This window comes from Dipodomys spectabilis, unplaced genomic scaffold (assembly GCF_019054845.1).
Source record: "Dipodomys spectabilis isolate Male_0828 unplaced genomic scaffold, ASM1905484v1 ptg000098l, whole genome shotgun sequence".
NCBI lineage: Eukaryota > Metazoa > Chordata > Mammalia > Rodentia > Heteromyidae > Dipodomys > Dipodomys spectabilis.
The window spans coordinates 7,810,085-7,830,125 of NW_024870775.1; the positions used below are offsets into that span (position 1 = coordinate 7,810,085).

General features: G+C 43.5%; 1 protein-coding gene across 11 annotated transcripts in view; it reads right to left on the reverse strand.

The window, feature by feature from the left end:
• The window catches only part of LOC122113880 (transformation/transcription domain associated protein), a 103,362-nt gene extending 83,811 nt beyond the window's left edge, over positions 1–19,551 (reverse strand). For 10 of the 11 annotated variants that reach the window (XM_042687025.1, XM_042687022.1, XM_042687023.1 and 7 more), the window contains exons 1-11: positions 19,472–19,551; positions 17,099–17,260; positions 16,609–16,658; positions 13,724–13,834; positions 11,846–11,950; positions 10,025–10,108; positions 8,026–8,082; positions 5,302–5,427; positions 2,934–3,011; positions 2,172–2,260; positions 292–388 (exon numbers count right to left, since the gene is read on the reverse strand). In XM_042687025.1, coding sequence (XP_042542959.1) covers positions 292–388; positions 2,172–2,260; positions 2,934–3,011; positions 5,302–5,427; positions 8,026–8,082; positions 10,025–10,108; positions 11,846–11,950; positions 13,724–13,834; positions 16,609–16,658; positions 17,099–17,198 — 897 coding nt within the window. In that variant the 5' untranslated portion in view covers positions 17,199–17,260; positions 19,472–19,551. Of the gene's footprint in view, positions 1–291; positions 389–2,171; positions 2,261–2,933; positions 3,012–5,301; positions 5,428–8,025; positions 8,083–10,024; positions 10,109–11,845; positions 11,951–13,723; positions 13,835–16,608; positions 16,659–17,098; positions 17,261–18,976; positions 19,014–19,471 lie in introns of those variants that run through there. The other variant, XM_042687020.1, reaches the window with a different exon arrangement.
• Between the last annotated feature and the right edge of the window lie 490 nt (positions 19,552–20,041).

Consider the following 20,041-nt stretch of genomic DNA (forward strand, 5'->3'; position numbering starts at 1 on the left):
GATGAAATAACAAGGACAGCTTTCAGCATTATTGCTAAATGAAGTAGTCACTCAACAAGTTGTATTCACTATGCAATGGATGAGCTGATCTCTGTGACAATGAAGAAGGCAAAACTTTGAAGGCAGAAAACACCATCATGTGCAGGGACTAGCAACAAAATGAAGAAATACCATGGTGATAGGAATGTTCTATATTTTGACATGCTGGATTTATCACAGTTAGCAACTGTCAACTCAAAGCATACACTCACAAATGGCGATTTTTACTGCATAAAAAGTCAGCAAACTCACCTGGTAAATTCTGATGATATATGCCAAAAATGACAATGTTTTAATCTGAGCAGCAATGAAGTCAGCATACAACTCCTTGTTGTAAAGCTTATGTTGCCTGAGAGAGAATAAAATTGAATAAAATTTACAGTATTAGCCCTCACTATTTAGGTGCCATTAATTAAATGCCTGTAACAGCAGGACCAAGTTCATTTCTATCAAGACTAGAACACAGAAGCAATAGGAATACATCTCTACTTTGCACTTCAAATAATACAAACGGCTTAAAGACCCTAAAACAAGCAGTCTGCCAAACCACTTCACAGTAGCCACAATGTAAGTGGCACAAAGCCAACACAACACAGATGTGGGAAATGTGCGCATGTCCACCCAATAAGTCTAGGGCTGGGGGTCACATCAGACCCTGCCTCAACTGCCTCAGCCAGAGAGGCCACAAGTCAAAGCAGTAAGCCATAAAGGTCTGAGGAAGAAAGCTATGAAATTGGAGAAAAGACTCAAAAGAATGAGTGTGGTATTAGCCTGTACACAGACTCGGCGTTTGGTGAGGTGTCCCTAAGAAGGTAAAGAACTCTCTAGTGGTCAACAGAAACAGCCAGAACAAAGGCTTGAAAGTGAGAAAGGCACAGACATCCCACAAGTCTCAGTAATGTTCAATGACACTTTTTTTTCTTTTTCCCAGGGTGTATGTGTGTGTGTGTGGGGGGGGGGGGGGGGCGGGGGGTCAGTTGTGGGGCTTGAACTCTGGGCTTGGGCACTGTCCCTGCGCTCTTCAGCTCAAGGTGAGCACTCTACCTCTTCAGCTACAGCACTACTTCGGTTTTCTAGTGGTTTATTGGAGATAAGAGTCTCACAGACTTTGCTGCCCTGGCTGGCTTGGAACCAGGATCCTCAGATCTCAGGCTCCTGAGTAGCTAGGATTACAGGCCTGAGCCACTGGTGGCGCCCGGCTAAATAACACTTCTAAACTTACAAGATAACAGAAACTGGGGCTAGGAAAGTGGCTCTGAGGTAGAGTGCCTGCCTTGCATGCATGAGGCCCTGGGTTCAATTCCTCAGTACCACATAAGCAGAAAAAGCCAGAAATGGTGCTGTGGCTCAAGTGGTAGAGCACCAGCCTTGAGCTGAAGAGCTGAGGGACAGTGCCCAGGCCTAGAGTTCAGGCCCCATGACTGACAAAAAAAAAGCCGGGCGCCGGTGGCTCACGCCTATAATCCTAGCTAATGAAGAGGCTGAGATATGAGGATCATAATTCAAAGCCAGCCCGGACAGAAAAGTCCGTGAGACTCTCATCTCCAATTAACCACTAGAAAACCGGAAGTGGTGTTGTGGCTCAAGCAGTAGAGCACTCACCTTCAACTGAAGAGCACAGAGACAGCGCCCAAGCCCAGAGATCAAGCCCCACAACCGACAAAAAGAAAAAAAAAAGGCAACAGAAACCCAAGTATTGTAACATCTTTTCAAAATAAGGGACTAAAATATCTATAATCATTACCACTGAAATATAAGCTAAAAAAACTTTACCAAATTAAACTTTACCGAAAAAAATTTTTTTTGTTTTTTGCCAGTCCTGGGGCTTGAAATCAGGGCCTGGGTGCTGTCTCTGAGCTTCTTCTCCTCAAGGCTAGCACTCTACCACAGTGCCACTTCCAGACTTTTCTGAGTAATCTATTGGAGGTAAGTGTCTCATGGACTTTACTGCACAGGCTGGCTTTCAACTATAATCCTCAGATCTTAGCCTCCTGTGTAGCTTGAGCCATTGGCACCTGGTTTTACCAAATTTTAACTTGTAATTTTCATCAGTTTACAATGACAGCAGAGAGCATTACTTTTCAGCACAGCTCTGTGGCAGGCAGCTACATGACAATTGGAAGAAGTCTCACCTGGCTTGTGCAGAAACCTGAATGGCAATGGTATTCATGATCAAGGGCACAAATTCAGCGACAACGTTGTGGATGTTCAGCTTGTAGAGCTTAAAAAAAAAGATAACCACATTTTTATATTTTTACATTCCACTACAGCAAAATTAGATGGCACACCAAGGAAACTGTGGGATCTACTACAGTATGGGGAGTAATTTTTGTTCTTGTTTTGTCTTTTTGTTTGTACGGGGATTTATGCAGGGCCTTGTGCTTGCTCAACTCGCTTGTTGGGCTGGTGCTCTACCACTTGGGCCACATCTCCAGGTAGGATTTCTGTAGGTAATTTTAGAGTTTCATGTACTTGTCTACCTGGGCTGGTTTCATGTCAGCTCATCAATTTACAGGTGTGAGCCACCAAAACCTGGCTTAGTTTGTATTTTTCATATACATTTTTGGCTACAGAAAAACAGATGAGAACATTCTTACAGAGAAGCCAAAAAAAAAAAAAGGAAACAAAATTAAAAAGCAAGCTGGGCACCGGTGGCTCATACCTATAATCCTAACTGCTCAGGAGGCTGACATCTGAGGATCGCGGTTCAAAGCCATCCCGGGCAGGAAACTCTGTGAGACTCTTATCTCCAATAAACCAGAAAACTGGAAGTGGTGCTTTGGCTCAAGTGGTAGAGCGCTCGCCTTGAGCTGAAGAGCACAGGGACATCGCCCATGCCCAGAGTTCAAGCCCATGACTGACCAAAAAAAAAAATTAAAAAGCAATACACTTACCTGATACATTAAAACAACAATAATGGGCAATTCTGCCAACACTTTGAGAGAAAGTGATCCTCTTGGAATGATGGAGTGCTGTAAGATGCAAAGAAGAATGTGGTTTTCACTGTGACACCAACAAGAGCCCAGCCAGTTCCCACTGCTAAGCATCACTACAGTAAAGCAAGAAAAAAACACTCAAATTTTTACAAATAACTGAGATGAAAATTCTAAGTACACAGAACTATTATTTAATGTGAAGGATTTTATGTTTTCTAATGTAATCACACTGGGAAAAAACAAAAAACAGGAAAATCCATCCAAAGAGAAAGAAATTTTTTTGTTGTTGGTCATGGGGCTTGAACTCTGGGCCTGGGCACTGTCCCTCAGCTCTTCAGCTCAAGGCTAGTGCTCTACCACTTGAGCCACAGCACCACTTCCGGCTTTTTCTGTTTATGTGGTGCCGAGGAATCAAACCCAGGGCCTCATGCATACGAGGCAAACACTCTACCACTAAGCCACCTTCCCAGCCCAAGAAAAATAATTGTGATAATATTAGTTCACTTAAAAGAAAATATTAGCCAGGCACTTGTGGTTCATGCCTATTCAGGAGGCTGAGATCTGAGAATCATGGTTTGAAGCCAGCCCAGGCAGCAAAGTCCATGAGACTCTTATCGCCAATAAACTACTTAAGAGAAATCCAGACTGGCACTGTGGGTCAAGTGGTAGAGTGCTAAGCAATTGAGCACAAAGAGGCTCAGGAACAGCACCCAGGCCCCGAGTTCAAGCCCCAGGAAAAAGAAGAAGAAAAAAATATTAATAAAAAAATAAAAATTACCTGTTTTACTCAGATATTTGTAAACAGTTATTTTCTATATACGAGAAAAAAATGAAAGGCCTCTCAAAACAAAAAAGGAGATGGAAGAGAAAAACAAGAGAGTAAGAGAAGGGGTGACACTGTCTAAAAAAAAATGTACCCTTTTCCTGACTTACATAACTGTAACTACTCTGTATACCACCTTTTTTTTTTTTTTGGCTGTGGGGCTTGAACTCTGAGCCTAGGCACTGTCCCTCAGCTCTTCAGCTCAAGGCTAGCACTCTACTACTTGAGCCACAGCACCACTTTCATCTTTTTCTGCTTATGTGGGGCTGAGGAATCGAACCCAGGGCCTCATGCACGCGAGGCAAACACTCTACCATTGAGCCACCTTCCCAACACTGTACACCACACACCACATATAACTGAAAATATTTAAGAACAAAAAGCAGCAAAGAAAAATGTCAGATCCAAAATATAAACACAAAAAGGTTATGAACAGATAAGGAAAAATCAATGTGACACAAAAAAATTCCTAAGAAAAATGAAGTAGTGAAATTATTACTTAAAACCCAACTCTAGCAGGATGCCAGTGGCTCACGCCTGTAATCCTACCTACTCAGGAGGCTGAGATCTGAGGATCGAGGTTCAAAGCCAGCCCAGACAGGAAAGTCCGTGAAACTCTTATCTCCAATAAACCACCAGAAAAGGGGAAGTGGTGCTATAGCTCAAGCGCTAGAGCGCTAGCCTTGAGCTGAAGAGGTGAGGGACAGCGCTCAGGCCCAGAGTTCAAGCCCCACAACCAACAACAAAAAAAAACCCAAGTCTCATGTTCATCTTAGTGCAAACTGAAAAATTCCACACGATCATTTCAGTAAGACAAACACAGGCAATGAAATATTCTTAATTCAATGCTATGAATATGCATTATGGCAACAGCTCAACATTGGGGCCAGAGGCATGGCTCAAGAGATAGATCACTTGCTAAGCAAGCACAAGGCCCTGAGTTCCATTCCCAGTAATCCCCCACCCAAAAAAGCTCAATATGTGGCAGACACTACATAAACAATACAACATATTATCTCTACAACAGTGTTACCTACACAAAATCTCACAAGCCAGGTTTTCAAGACAGTAAGAGAAAGAAATAAGGTCAGAAGGATCCCCAATGTCAGAAAAGCCAAGAGGTAGGGCTAGGACACTGTTCTGGAATTGTCCTGGGGCCCAATGCTCAAACAACAACTTTATAACTTCAAGGACTTCACTAACATCCCAAGACACACTGATCTTTGTATCCTGGTCTCCCTCAGATCCAAAGGTTCATTTTCACCACTTCTGCCTGAATGAGGCTCTGACCAGATATAGATTTATTTTCACATCTATTTCTATTTATTTTATTTATAATATATATATTACTTACATTAAATGCCTCCAAATATTAAAAAATACAGAGAAAGAGAAAAAACTTCAGTTGTCTTTAAAAACCTATAGTAGCACACTGTGTCCTCTGCCAAGTAGAGGAGCCCCAGGAAAGTAGATAAACTGGGTGGGCCGGCTACCAACACCTACCGTCCGTGTCTCACTATCCTCCCGCTCAGGGTTGACTTTGACAGCAATTGTTGTTATCATACCAACCATTTCTGGAGGTGGCACTGTGTTCTCGGGGATTACTTGAGGGTTCTCAAAATAGCGATTCTACATCAAAACAATCAAAATTGCCACAGTCAAACAAAACATACCTTATAAAAGTATAAGTAATATTTAGTAGTAGAAAGCAAAATGCTTATACTTATTAATACCCTAGAAAAAAAATTATAACTTACATATAAAGATCAAAATATAAACCTACTCCCAAAAAAAGATTTTTTTTTAAAAATTGGTTGTGGGGCTTAAACTTAACCTGGGCACTGTCCCTCAGCTCTTCAGCTCAAGGACAGCACTCTACCACTTGAGCCACAGCACCACTTCTGGTTTTCTAGTGGTTTATTGGAGATAAGAGTCTCATGGACTTTCCTGCACTTTGAACCACAATTCTCAGATCTCAGCCTCCTGAGTAGCTAGGATTACAGGTATGAGCCACCAGCGCCAGCAACCAAAAAAGATTTTTGAGCTCTATCATTTATATAAAATGCACAAAGTGAAAAATATGACAAAACCTCAATGGTAACAGTTGCTTTCAAATGAGATTCTGGCTAACTGCTTTTACTAAAATTTCTACAATAAAAATTTACTGCTTTTATGTTAACAAAAAAATAGAAGTTTTTAGCCAGCCACCAGTGGCTCATGCCTGTAATCCTAGCTTCTCAAGAGGCTGAGATCTGAAGATCACAGTTCAAAGCCAGCCTAGGCAAGAAAGTCCGTGAGACTTTTCAATTAACCACCAGAAAACCAGAAGTGGCACTGTGGCTCAAAGTGGTAGAGCTCTAGCCTTGAGCAAAAGACCTCAGGGATAGCACCCAGGTCCAGAGTTCAAGCCCGACAACCAATAAAAAATTAATTAACATAAACAAAAAGTTTTTAAGCTAAATAAGGAAATCAAAAGAATTTTTATTTGTTCAATCCTGGGGCTTGAACTCAGGGCCTGAGTATTGATTGCTAAGCCTCTTCATGCTCAAGGCTAGCACTCTACCACTTGAGCACAGAACCCGGCTTCTTCTAAGTAGTTTATTGGAGATAAGAGTCTCACGGCTTTCCTACCCAGGCTGGCTTTGAACTGCAATCCTCAGATCTCAGCCCAAGAGTCTAGGATTATAGGCATGAGCCACCGGTGCCCAGCTGAAATCAAAAGTATTTTTATCTTTGAATTTCTTTTTTTTTTTTTTTTTAACTTGGATTTTAACGTTTTATTAAGCAGGGGTAGGATTTTCTTTTTTGTTTGTTGTGAGGGCTGGAACACTGCCCCTGAGCTCTTTTACTCAAGGCTAGTGCTCTACCACTTCAAGCCACAGCTCCACTTCCAGTTTTCTGGTGGTTAAGTGGAGATAAGAATCTCAGGACTTTTCCTGCCCTGGGCTGGCTTTGAACCACAACCCTGAGATCTCAGCCTCCTGAGTAGCTAGGGTTACAGGTGTGAGCCATTAGTGTTTGGTGATTTCTTTCTTTCTTTTCTTTCCTTCCTTCCTTCCTCTCTTTCTTCCTTTCTTTCCTTCTTTCATTCCTTCATTCCTCCCTCTACCCTTTGTTCCTTCCTTCCTTCCTTCCTTTCTTCCTTCCTCTCTCTTTCTTTCTTTCTCTCTCTCTTTCTGTCTTTCTACCTAACTTAAAAATGTTATACTTTGCTTCATGATTTACTTTGACACCAACACCTGTCTGCTGACATACGTTTCATAAGTAAAACAAAGGATGAACACATTGATTTAGGTAGTTTAAGAGGATCCCATCTGAACCTTTCATTTTGCCCAGGAAAAAGCAAGGGATGTGACATTTTGGTTGCTTCTTGCAAGATCAATGAGCTAATCCTACCCTGGACCTCAGACCTTCCTTCCTATCAGGACTTTTCCTAGCTTATGCCCTGCTGGCAGTCTCCAATACAGCTGTGGCCAGTTCCCATGGGAGCAATCACCCAAACACATTCTACTTTGCTCTTGATGACTAAAAGATCTTCATGCTTAACAACAAGCCACCCTACTCCAGGGTTCTAATGTCCTTGTGTATTTCCTGTTGGATGTGGCAATCTTTACAAATTTCTTGTGTGTCTCTAAAACATCAGTCTTTTTGACCATTTCACAAAAAACAATAAAGCCATCCTTGGAAAACTTGAAGTCACTTTTGGCTGTATACCTCTTTCAAGAATGAAATTGTTTGGCTGGGAAGGTGGCTCAATGGTAGAGTGCTTGCCTTGTATGCATGAAGCCCTGGGTTTGATTCCTCAGCACCACATAAGCAGAAAAAGCTGGAAGTGGCACTGTAGCTCAAGTGGTAGAGTACTAGCCTTGAGCTGAAGAGCTGAGGGACAGCGCCCAGGCACAGAGTTCAGGCCCCATGACTGGCTTCAAACATTGATCCTCAGCTTCCTGAGTAACTAGGATTACAGGTGTGAGCCACTAGAGCTAAGTGACAATTTCATTCCTCCTCCTCCTCTTCCTCTTCTTCCTCCTCTTCTTCTTCTTCTTCTTCCTCTTCTTCTTCTTCTTCCTCTTCTCCTCCTCCTCCTCCTCATCTTTGAATTTCTATTTATCAACCTAGATTTTAGTCATCACTAAACCTTCCCTATTATTAGCAATGTCTTCTCAAATGTTTCTACAAATCCCAGATAATAAATGTTAATAAATCCAAACTATAGTAAAAACATACCACTACTTTTGGAAGCTCCTTGTAAATCTGTTTTACAAAATCCAAAAAATGATGAATCTAAAAAGAGAAAAAAAACGTATAAGAACACATTTAAAAGTAGAAATTTTTAATTGCCTAAATGTACAAAAACTCATAAAACAGGTGGGGAGATGTCAGAAAAGATAAACAGGCAATGGAAATGAACTGTAAAATAAAAGGAATGAAAAGAGCTCCTAAGGGGCTGGGAAGGTGGCTCAGTGGTAGAGCGCTTGCCTTGCATGCCTGAGGCCCTGGGTTCGATTCCTCAGCACCACATAAGCAAAAAGAAAAAAGCCGGAAGTGGCGCTGTGGCTCAAGTGGTAGAGCGCTAGCCTTGAGCTGAAGAGCTGAGGGACAGCACCCAGGCCCAGAGTTAAGGCCCCACGACCAGACCCCCCCAAAAAAAAAAAGAGCTCCTAATTCTAAGAAATGAAAACTAAAATACTGCTTTTTGCCTCTCAGAAATATGAACACACGGGCTGGGAAGGTGGCTCAGCGGCAGAGTGCTTGCCTTGCATGCTTGAGGCCCTGGGTTCGATTCCTCAGCACCACATAAGCAAAAAGAAAAAAGCCGGGGGCTGGGGAAGGTGGCTCAGTGGTAGAGCGCTTGCCTTGCATGCATGAGGCTCTGGGTTCAATTCCTCAGCACCACATAAGCAAAAAGAAAAAAGCCGGAAGTGGCGCTGTGACTCAAGTGGTAGAGCGCTAGCCTTGAGCTGAAGAGCTGAGGGACAGTGCCCAGGCCCAGAGTTCAGGCCCCACGACTGGACCCCTCCCCCCCCAAAAAAAGAAATATGAACACACAGTACTCTAAAGAATATAGTAAGACGGAGAATCTCATACTAAGCAACCAAAAATTGCTGAACCCTTTCTAGAAATCATCTTGGCAATATATTAGAACTAAAGCATTGACACATTTGACTGACTCACTGAGTTAACTTGAATTATAAACAAAGATATCTAGTACAAGTAAGAAAATAAAAACACTTTAAATATCCAGAAATAAGGAAACCTGTAAGAAAAAATAATATATACCATTAACTTTATAAGGAATTTTTAGGGCTGGGCTCAAGTGGTAGAGTACATTCCTAGCAAGTTTGAGGCCTAGTTTAATCCCAAGTGTTGCCAAAAATTTTTTTAGTAATTTTTCTATGATTGGGAAAATACTTATAAAGTGAAATGAAGTCATTATGACATAAAAAATTTTACATGCAATACTGTCACAATTATACAGAAGTGTGCATATATAGAGAGGGAGAGAGAGAGAAAGAAAAGGAAAATAGTGCCAAGCAGAAATTCTTTACCATATTTATGCTTAACTTCCAAGTAATCTACAGCAAGAATTTACTAAGGTTATCTATCCTATGAGAAGAAATGTTCATAATTATGGTGAATACACTATGCTTACTGAAAATAGATGGCAATAACTGGGTTTCAACTTTTTGTTTTGTTTTGTTTTTTGGTCAGTCGTGGGGCTTGAACTCTGGGCTTGGGCGCTGTCCCTGCGCTCTTCAGATCAAGGCGAGCGCTTTACCTCTTGAGCCACAGCGCCACTTCCAGGTTTCAACTTTTATAAAATTAATAAGCTCTTATAAATTAACTGTAATAAATTCCTCACACATTTTGAGGATATACTGTAATCACCCCATATTACAGAGAAGATTCTCAAGGCTATGACCTCACCAAATACCACTCTAAGGTGCAGAGCTAATGTCCTCCCCAGCTATGACTTCACAACTCCCATCTTAACTCTTTCCTTCTCCAACAGAAAATGACTGGAGACTTCCAGTACATCTCATATGTAAATACAATAGCATGAACAAATTTAGCAAAATACTGGCATAAACATTCAAAATAAATGAATTGGCAAACCTACAAAGAAGTGCCTAGACTTTGCTTTCTACAGTGTCCAGTCAACTTTAAAATTCATAAGCAGAAGGAACTTAACACTTGATAAATGCTACCAGGATAAGTAACTTACTTCTTGTGTGATCGGTGGTCTGAACTGTTTGTGTAGTTCAATAATTATTCTTAGACAAATAAGAACATTTTCTTCATTTTCCGTCTTTAAAATAAACATGAAAAGAAGTTATGCTTTCAAAGATGTTTTAATCTTAAGATCAAAGACTAATTTTCTAAATATTTTCTATATACACACTTCCCATTTTGATTTGCTAAAAATTCCTAACACCCAGAACAAAGCTTTCCCAGACAGGAAGTGCCATGGGCATCGATGGAGCACCTACATGCAGGACATCCTGTCAGCCAACTCTATGTAATAACCCTGAGATGGTTGAACTGGCATAATTGGCAAGTCACACCTTGAACTCGTGTTTTCAAGGCCAAATTGACAGTGTTCGCTACTTCAAAAAAGCCAAAACACCTAAACCTGAAAGGTTGAGCACCCACATGATACCATAAGTGAACAGTCCACACCTGACCTCATATGCTGGGCCAGTCAAAACACAAACACATTAAAAGTAAGATATAAAATTACCTTTGAGCTACATATATTAAGTGTAAATGATTTGTAAGTGAATTCCATATTTAGATTTGGACTATGATGCTAAAATATTTCATTATGTATATACAAATATTTGAAAATCCAAAAGCTTTGGGTTAGGAATACTCAGTCTGTACTGTCAATGCCAAAAAAAGAACAATTACCAGATCAGAACCCACAATGCACAGGACCCTGTCTGAGCACTTTAGGCTATGGGAGGGGTTCCAACCACATTTTACCTATGAGGTTAAAAGCCTCACAGAAGGTAAACAATGTGGCTATCAGGGTATAGCTAAGAAATGATGGAGCCAACACTCAATCCAATTTCTGTTTTGGAAAGCTTCTCTTGCCAAGAAGGCCCAATGATACAACAGAATTCTAAACATATTAAGACTAAGATGACAGGAAAACAACTTTAGAGACCAGCTTAAAAGGAAACAAATGGATCCCCCAAGAGCAGAAGGTCTTCCTTCTGAGCACCCACTAAAGTGGAGTAGTGAGAAAGGTCCATACAACATAAAAGACCAGGCAAACAAGCCTAGGCCTGTCTGTGGACTGCAAATTTGTAGTTTCAAACTACGTAATTTAGAAAAATTATCACCAGTCAATTCATCTTTCTAAACTTTCTTGTTAGTTGGTCGTAGGGCTTGAACTCTGGGCCTGGGCACTGTCTCTCAGCTCTTCAGCTCAAGGCTAGCGCTTTACCACTTGAGCCAAAGCACCTCTTTCAGTTTTCTGGTGGTTTATTGGAGATGAGTCTCCCGGACTTTCCTGCCTGGGCTGGCTTTGAACTGTGATCCTCAGAACTCAACCTCCTGAGTAGGTGAGTCACTGGTGCCCAGTAAAATTAAACATTTTTAACAAATTAATCCTTTTTTTTTTTTTTGGTGCTGGTCCTGGGACTTGAATTCTGGGCATGGGCACTGTCCCTGAGTTTTTGTGCTCAAGGCTAGTGCTCTACCACTTAAGCCACAACTCCCTTCAGCTTTCTATAGTTAATTGCAGATAAAAGTCTCAGACTTTCCCACCAGCTGGCTTTTAACTTTGATCCTCAGATCTCAGCCTCCTGAGTAACTAGGATTACAGGCATGAGATACCAGTACCTAGCTAAATCTTTTAAAATTTTTGTTCTTTTCTTAATACCCCGGGGGGAAAAACTGCACTAAGAAAAAAAATGTTACTTACATGAATCAGAATTAGTGGAGGGCAGACTACTGTATAATACTGGATTTTGCAATAACAAAATCTCTGAAAGCTCTGAATCTGGCTATATAGAGAGACTTCATTCCTAAAGCTTACCTCTAAAAAGCGAAACATGACCGACAAAACATTTTTTGTGTGAGGACGAAGATGCTCGTTGGTTGGTATTCTATGAATTATTTCAAGCACTAGCTTCCGAAGTTGCTGGTGAGAAAAGAAAAAGTTCCAAATTAATTGTATCACTTTTTACATATGTTATGCAGTTCTAAGTATCTAGCAATAGCAACCACCATACAACAAAATGGATGTATTTTTAAGCATCTTGAATAGTTAAATGAATCCAGGCTATTTGGGATAGATCACAAACATATAGAAATGTAATAATGAAATCTCCCACCCCTTCTAACTAATTAAAGCTAATAAAAAATGTAATTAAATGTACTGGAATTTGTTATTTTCTTTCAGTATTTCCACAACTGTGTACCTAGCTGACTAAGTCAAATATTCTTTTTTTGGAGACAGTGTCTCACCATGTATAATCTCACCAGGATAATCTCAAACTTGAGATCCTACTTCTGCTTCCCATGTTCTGAAATTACAGGTGATTGTTACCATGCCTGGCAACATTTTCTCTTCCACAACTTATCAGTATTTCATACTGTCACCAGTGTGAATATGGAGTAGAATGAAGATGAAAGAGCAAAACACAAACTGAACATAGCTTGAGGTGTCCCATAATGCAATCTTCTGTTAGTTTGGGCCTATGGAGTAAAGTTGTACCAAGCTTCCTCAGATTCTGTCTGTGGAGCTGACAGACAAGTAAATACGTAAATTCTTGAACTGGTACAACATAAAAACATGTCATAGGAATGAACTTTCACTGGTGTTAGGGTAATTTTCAAAAGTGCTTCTTAGGAGATATACGTTGATGGGCACCAGTGGCTCTAATTTGTAATCCTAGAAACTTAGAAGGCTGACATTTGGAGGATCATAGTTCAACCAACACAGGCAGAAAAATTTGCTAGACTCCATCTTGAAACAACAAAAAAGCAGTACTAAAGATATAGCCCAAGTAGTAGAGTGCCAACCTAGCAAATAGCAAGCCTGAGGACCTGATTTACCAAAAAAAGGTGGTATAAGAGAACTGTTTTAATGATCAACATAGGGAAACCAAAGTGAGGAATGGCATAAAAAACTGTCCAGGTATTAAAAGTATTGAAATTGCCTGTAAAAGGTGATATCATTAAACCATGTTTCTTTTTATTTTTTTATTGTGAAAATACTGTACAGAGGGGCTACAATTACATGGGCAAGACAATGAGTACATTTCTAATCAAGCATTGTAGCCTCCTCCTTTGTTTCCCCTTCCCATTCCTTCCCATCCTCCCCCCTTCCCGTCCCCCCCCATCCTCCCCGCCCCCCCCCCCGGCCCCCCCATGTTTCTTTCTTTAGTGTTTGTCTTAATGGTCTATAATAAACAATGTAGAGATACATAGATATAGATATATGTGATATATAAATAAAACTAAGACACTTAGCTGAGGAGGCAACAGACTTGGACAAAGCATGAACTGACAAAACCTCTTTCATTCTCAAAGTTCTCACTGGGGAGTAGTGGGGGAGTGGAGTCACTGTATCATTTGAGTCATGCCCCAGCCCTTTTTTTATTTTTGATAAGGTCTCATATTTTGCCCACATGAACAAGGATTCTTCTGCCTATTTATCTTCTATTCAACTGGGTCACAGATGCCTGGATTTTATTGGTTGAGATGGAGTTCTCACTTTTTGCTGGCCACAAGTAAGTTTCTCCTGATCTCTGCTTCCTGATATTTGATATTACAAGACTCATCATGCTCAAATAAAACCTCTTTCATTCTTAAATAATAACCATGTTTTCCGAGTTGTCTTAATTTATAAATGCTTACAAACATATAGCATGACACTTTTCTCTCACTGCAACTCTGGATCACATATTACCTGGGCTGGTTTCTCCTGAAGAAACTGGACTTCGCCATCTTGGAGAAATGTAAGAAATCGAGGGATGATGTGTTCCAGGAATGTTGAATATTGAGGAGATGATGTTACATTCTAATCAAGCAAAAATGAAAGATCGTCCCAGTAAGTGATATGTATTTATTTTCATTTCAATTTCACAACTTATAGTAATCTCAAAGGACTATCTGGGTATTTTCAGATGTTTTTGTGATAAAATAATTTAAATAAATTGAGATGACTGGTACTTCAGAAATCAGATTCAAGGATCTAAATACAAAAATTCACTGATAAAAGTACAAATATTGGAAGTAGGCAGAACAAAATGGCTGATTAGAACATCGATCATTTTATTCCATGCTTGAGTAGAGGAGTGACAAGGAAGAGACCAGATCCTGAAGAGAGGAAGAGAATCAAGCACCATGAAGATGGTGACAGGAAGGGATAAAACTATGGAGAGGGCTGGGAAGGTGGCTCAATGGTAGAGCACTTGTCTTGCATGCATGAGGCCCTGGGTTTGATTCCTCAGCACCACATAAGCAAAAAGAAAAAAGCCAGAAGTGACATTGTGGCTCAAGTGGTAGAACGCTAGCCTTGAGCTGAAGAGCTGCCCAAGCCCAGAGTTCAGGCCCCATGACCGGACCCAAAAAAAAAAAAAAAAAACTGTGGAGAAACTAAACCAGCAGGAGACCTGGGCCTGTCCCAGCTCCCCATCAAGGACAGAGGAGCTGAAAACTCCATTACAAGGTTCATCCTAGATAAGGAAGATACATATTGGTTCCAGATTCATCTAAAGGCACTGGAGCAATAGTGACTAGTCTTCATTAGGGATTGCTACAAGCACAGGTTGTAGTTTATCGACTGTGAGAGCTTGTGCAGGCAAGCTTCCTCATTCTGAAGGGAGAAGTCTATACAGTGTCCAGCACTAAAACTAAGTCTCAGGGAAAACAGAGATGTAGCTCAGTCCTATAATCCTCGCTACTCAGAAAGCTGAGATCTGAACGTCAGGGTTCAAAGCTAGCCTGAGCAGAAAAGCCAGTGAAACTCTTATCTCCAACTAACCCTCAAGAAGTCAGAAGTGGAGCTGTGGCTCAAGAGGGAGAGCATCAGCCTTAAGTGAAAAAGCTCAGATACAGCACCCAGATTCAAGCACAGGCAAAAAAAAGTCAAGGAGATCCATAGGATAACCCATAGTAACTGTCAATGACAGAGCTTTCGAGGATCTTCTCCAGGCCAAGCCAAGGAATCCCAGCACTCAAGAGGTTGAGGCAGGAGAATCACCAGTTTGAGGTCAACCTTGGCTACATTGCAAGACGCCATCTCCAAAAAAGGAAGTTAGTATGGAAGTTAGTATGGAAGTATTTCAACTCATTGACTCACCAACCAGTTTTTTTGATACAGATGAATTTATTTTTTTATTGTTATTTTTTTTTTGGTCGGTCATGGGGCTTGAACTCGGGGCTTGGGCACTGTCCCTGCACTCTTCAGCCCAAGGCAAGCACTCTACCGCTTGAGCCACAGTGCCACTTCCGGTTTTCTAGTGGTTTACTGGAGATAAGAGTCTCACAGGGGCTAGGAAGGTGGCTCAGTAGTAGAGCACTTGCCTTGCATGCATGAGGTCCTGGGTTCAATTCCTCAGAACCACATAAGCAAAAAGAAAAAAGCCAGAAGTGGCGCTGTGGCTCAAGTGGCAGAGCACTGGCCTTGAGCTGAAGAGCTGAGGGACAGCGCTCAGGCCCCACGACCAGACCCAAAAAAAAAAAAAAAAAAGATTCTCAAGGACTCTCCTGCCCGGGCTGGCTTTGAACCGAGAACCTCAGATCTGAGTAGCTAGGATTACAGGCGTGAGCCACCGGCGCCCAGCTCAGATGAATTTATTTCTAACATTAAGGCTTCTGTTCTTTGTCTTGGAAGGTACCCCCAATTACTTTGCCTAAAACTTTAGCCCTGGGGCTGGGAAGGTGGCTCAGTGGCAGAGCGCTTGCCATGCATGCCTGAGGCCCTGGGTTCCATTCCTCAGCACCACATAAGCAAAAAGGAAAAAGCCGGAAGTGGCGCTGTGGCTCAAATGGTAGAGCGCTAGCCTTAAGCTGAAGAGCTGAGGGACAGTGCCCAGGCCTAGAGTTCAGGCCCCACGACCGGACCCAAAAAAAAAAAAAAAAAAACTTTAGCCCTAACAAGTTAATGAAATGATGGGTTAGGGGAATGGTTCAAGTCATGGAACACCTGCAGACACAGAAAGAGCCCTGAATTCAAAACCCTGTACCGTCAAAAGAGAAAAAGAAAAAATGAAATCAGTCATAAATGCTTCTGAATCACTAGAAGTGATGTTTTCCTTTAAAAAAAAAAAAGTTTAGCTTGCTTCACTGAAATATGAAAGCATTTCCAGAGACAATCTATATATGAAAGAGTAACTAAGGGGGACAGCCGAGCCCTGAATATGGGCAGTACCATTCCATTGGCTGGAGCCTGAATGGAATAAAAGTGGGAGAAAAGAGGACATCGACTAGCAGAGGCCTTCCCTGTCTCTGCTTCCTGACTGTTATCATATGAGCTGCCCTACTACACTCCCACCGGGATAAACTCCAAAAACTCCTTCCTCCCTCAAGCTATTTTTCCTCTGGTACAATGTGACATTGATAAAAAGTGTAATGCAGAAATGAAAACATGTTTCAAAACAATAACAAAACCAACATTCCTCAACACAGTTTGGAGTCCTTTTTCACTAGTATGAAGACACAGTTCCAAATTTTAATTTTTGAAATACGGTAAGTTAAAATGATTTTTGAGTTGGTAGACTTGACAGAACAGCAATAGAGAAGCATATGTGTTTACCTCAAAAAGAAGAATATAAAACATAAAGCCCATACCTCAAAATTTTCACTAACTTCTTGCATCATTTTTAACTTTGTTTCATCAGCTGTAAATAGCAAAACAACCCATCAGGTAATGGAAATTATGTTTACGTATGTTCCTGAATTCCTAGTTTGGTCATTTAAGAGAAGCAATCAGATCTTATCAGTTTGACTGTCACAGCCCAATAAAAGAAGGCACATAGCAAGTTCTCTATAATTAGCCATCATACATTCATCCACTGCGCGCACGCACACACACGTGCACACACACACATACACACGTGCACACGCATGCACACACATACACATGCCTCTTTGGGGCTCCAGCCAGTAATACTCATCACTTTGCTTCTCCACATGGTAGAGAAAGGAAAAGCAAGGGTTTGGTTTTTTTAAAATAAAAGTTAATGTTACTATTAATGTTCGTGGGTTTATATTTTAACTATGATGGATATCATATTAATCATATTAATGCATTTCTTAGCTACAAAAAGAATTAACTCACGTGTATTCACATCAGTGAGAGCTGCCACAAACTGAAGGTATTTTTTCATTAGAGTGGTTTGGTCAACCACCGTAGCCCCCTGTGCTGCAACAAACGCCATTTTGTTTTGTGAGCTGGTTTCTTTCTCAGAAGAAAAGTAACAGGTCCATGAGTTCTCTCAGCCTGTGAAAAGGAGCATCCTGTTAGCTAACTTACCAGGGCAAATGGCTCACAACCTCTGAAAATGTAAATCGCACACTTGCATTAACCTAAATGCATACTTGCACTTGCCTAGATAACTTAAAGCCTTTGGTTCACAATGACTAGTACTAGGGAGAAAAATCTTCCCAAGTCTTTAAAATCCAAAAACAAAAGCAGAAACACCATTCAGAAAGTTGAGGACATCCTTCCATAGCAAAGCACTTGCCTAGGATGCATGAGGCCTGAACTTCAATCCCCAGCATCGCATAAACACAATAAAATAACAACCACCCTGCCAATCATTACCCTGGAGATAGCCTAAGAAAGTTCCAATTTTGTTTGCAAGTGAGGCACACGGTGTTCTGGAAAATTGCTCCTCCAGGGTGAGCTAGAGGCAGGCTGACCATTCTTTGAGCACTGCTCCAAGCTGCCATACAAGCGGAAACTTGGATTCCATCCAGAACTGTCACATGGGGGTGGGTGGCTCAAGTGGGAGAGGGGGCTTGCCTAGTAAGCTTAACATCAGAGTTCAAACCTTAGTTCCATCACCAAAAAACTATAAATATCCAGAGAGAACCAACTGAAATTGCCTGTCCTCATTCTTGCGTTACCTTAATAAAAAATTACACATTATTAAATGGCTTCAAGCTGGACATTTATGCTGCACACTGTAATTCTAGCTAGTCAGGAGGCTACACTCTGAAATTGCTGTTCGAAGCCAGGCAAGGCAGCAAAGTCTGTAAGACTCTTAATTACCAAAAAGCGGAGCTGAGGGGCTAGAAATGTGGCTTAGTGGTAGAGTGCTTGCCTAGCAAGCATGAAGTTCTGGGTTCAATTCCTCAGTACCACATAAACAAAAAAGGCCAGAATTGGTGCAGTGGCTCATGTGGTAAGAGTGCTAGCCTTGAAGAAAACAAACGAACAAACAAACAGCAGCAACAACAACAAAAAAAGCAGCTGAAGGACAGTGCCCAGGCCCTGAGTTCAAGCCCCAGGACTGACCAAAAAAAAAAAAAAGGTGTGGGGGGGAGCTGTGTGTCAAGTGGTAGAGCACTAGCTTTGGGGGGGTGGGGACAGGGGGAGCTCAGGGACAGCCACCCAGGCCCTGAGTTCAAACCCCAGTTCATAAGCACAAAAGTAATAAAAATAAAAAATGGTTTCATGATGCAGATGATGGGGGTCACCCGGAGCCACAGGTATCACCTTCGGTGCAGCAAGAGAAGATGACTATCAACCTACCAAAACATCCTACCGGAAGTCCCCACTCAAAGAGGCCCAGGAGGGGAGAATCACAAGGACACCACGGAGGGGGGTCCTGCCAGCCTGGTGAGGGTGACATGGCCATTGCTTGCCTCTTTGAGGACACAGTCCTCCCAACACCGCCCCCATCCCCATCCTCTGGGACCCAAGACTTGGGTGACCCACTCAGAACCCCCTCCCCCGAAAAAAAAAAGCCCGGGGCCCGCTTCCCACTGCGCCCCACCCTCCCAAACAGGGGGGAAAAGTCCTAAGGTCCCATCTCGCCTGGTTCGGTAAACTGTCGGGACTCCCCGAAAAACCCTCCATGTCCCCCAGCAAGGTGGGAAAGGCCAGGGCGCCCCGCGACACTGCGCCACGCCCCCTTGACCACAGGCCCGGCCCGGCCCACCGCGCGGGTCAGCACCGCCGAGCCACCAGGGGCGCTCTCGCCGCCCCTACCTTGGCTCCCCGAGTCCGATCCAGCCCGCCAGGTGCTCGCGTGGAAGCCCCGGCGGGGACGGGGGGGGGCGGGAAGGGGTTGGAGCCGGCCCCTGGCTCCGAGAAACAGACCCCAGGCCCTGGCGGAGGCGCAAACGGTCCCGGAGACTCCTGAGCTCCCTCGGCCGGCGACTCCGGTCGTCCCAAAATCGACCGCCTCAGAAGCGGCCTACGGCGAGCGCCGAGGCCCACACCGCGCGCGCCCACCCGCGCGCAGTCCCCCCCCTCCCCTCGCCCGCCCAAGTGCGCGCACGCGCGCGCGCGGCCCGGCCCGGTGCAGCGCTGTGAAGACCCTCGCCGCTTGGGGTCGTCGACTTCCGACGCGGCCTAGGAGGTCGCGGCCGGCCCGAGGCCCAATTCCACCGCCTCGCAGCGGCCTCCCAACTCTCGGAGCGAGCGAGCGCCGCCCCACCCCCTCACTCCCGGCGCCGTTAGCTCCAGCCTTCCCGCACTCACCAAGGACCTGGCATCCGGCGTCCCGCAACCGGGCCCGCGCGCCCCGCCCCCCCCCCCGAGGAGCGGTCGTCGCCGGCAGCCGTCGCTGTCCTGCCGCTGCTGCTGCCTCCGCTGCTGCCTCCACCGCCGCCAACGCCGCGCGCAGCCCCGCCCCCACTTAAAGCGACGGCGTCTGGGGAGGACCGGGCCCCGCCCCCGAGGGGGTGAGGCCTGGAGAGCGGGGCGGGGCTGTGGGCGGGGCGAGACGGGCGGGGCGGCTCCGCCCGTCTCGCCCCGCCCCTCAGCCCCGGGGGCCCCACCTGCCGCTGGTCAGTTCAGCTAGAAAGCTCTCTCCCTCAGAAGCCCCCAGCTGGCTCCTTTTTCGCCTTTTCCGGAAGGCGAATGGAGGAACTCTTCCCCGTGGTTGTCAAGTCACTTAGTTTCCTGACTCCCTCCCGCCCCCTGCCCGCCCAGGGAACCTGGAAGTTCTTGTTTACCCAGTTATCAGCCCTCCCTCCTCAACTCGATTCTTTCCTGTCTTTGGTCCCCCAATGAATTCCCATTGCTCCAGGAATGATGGATGGATGGATG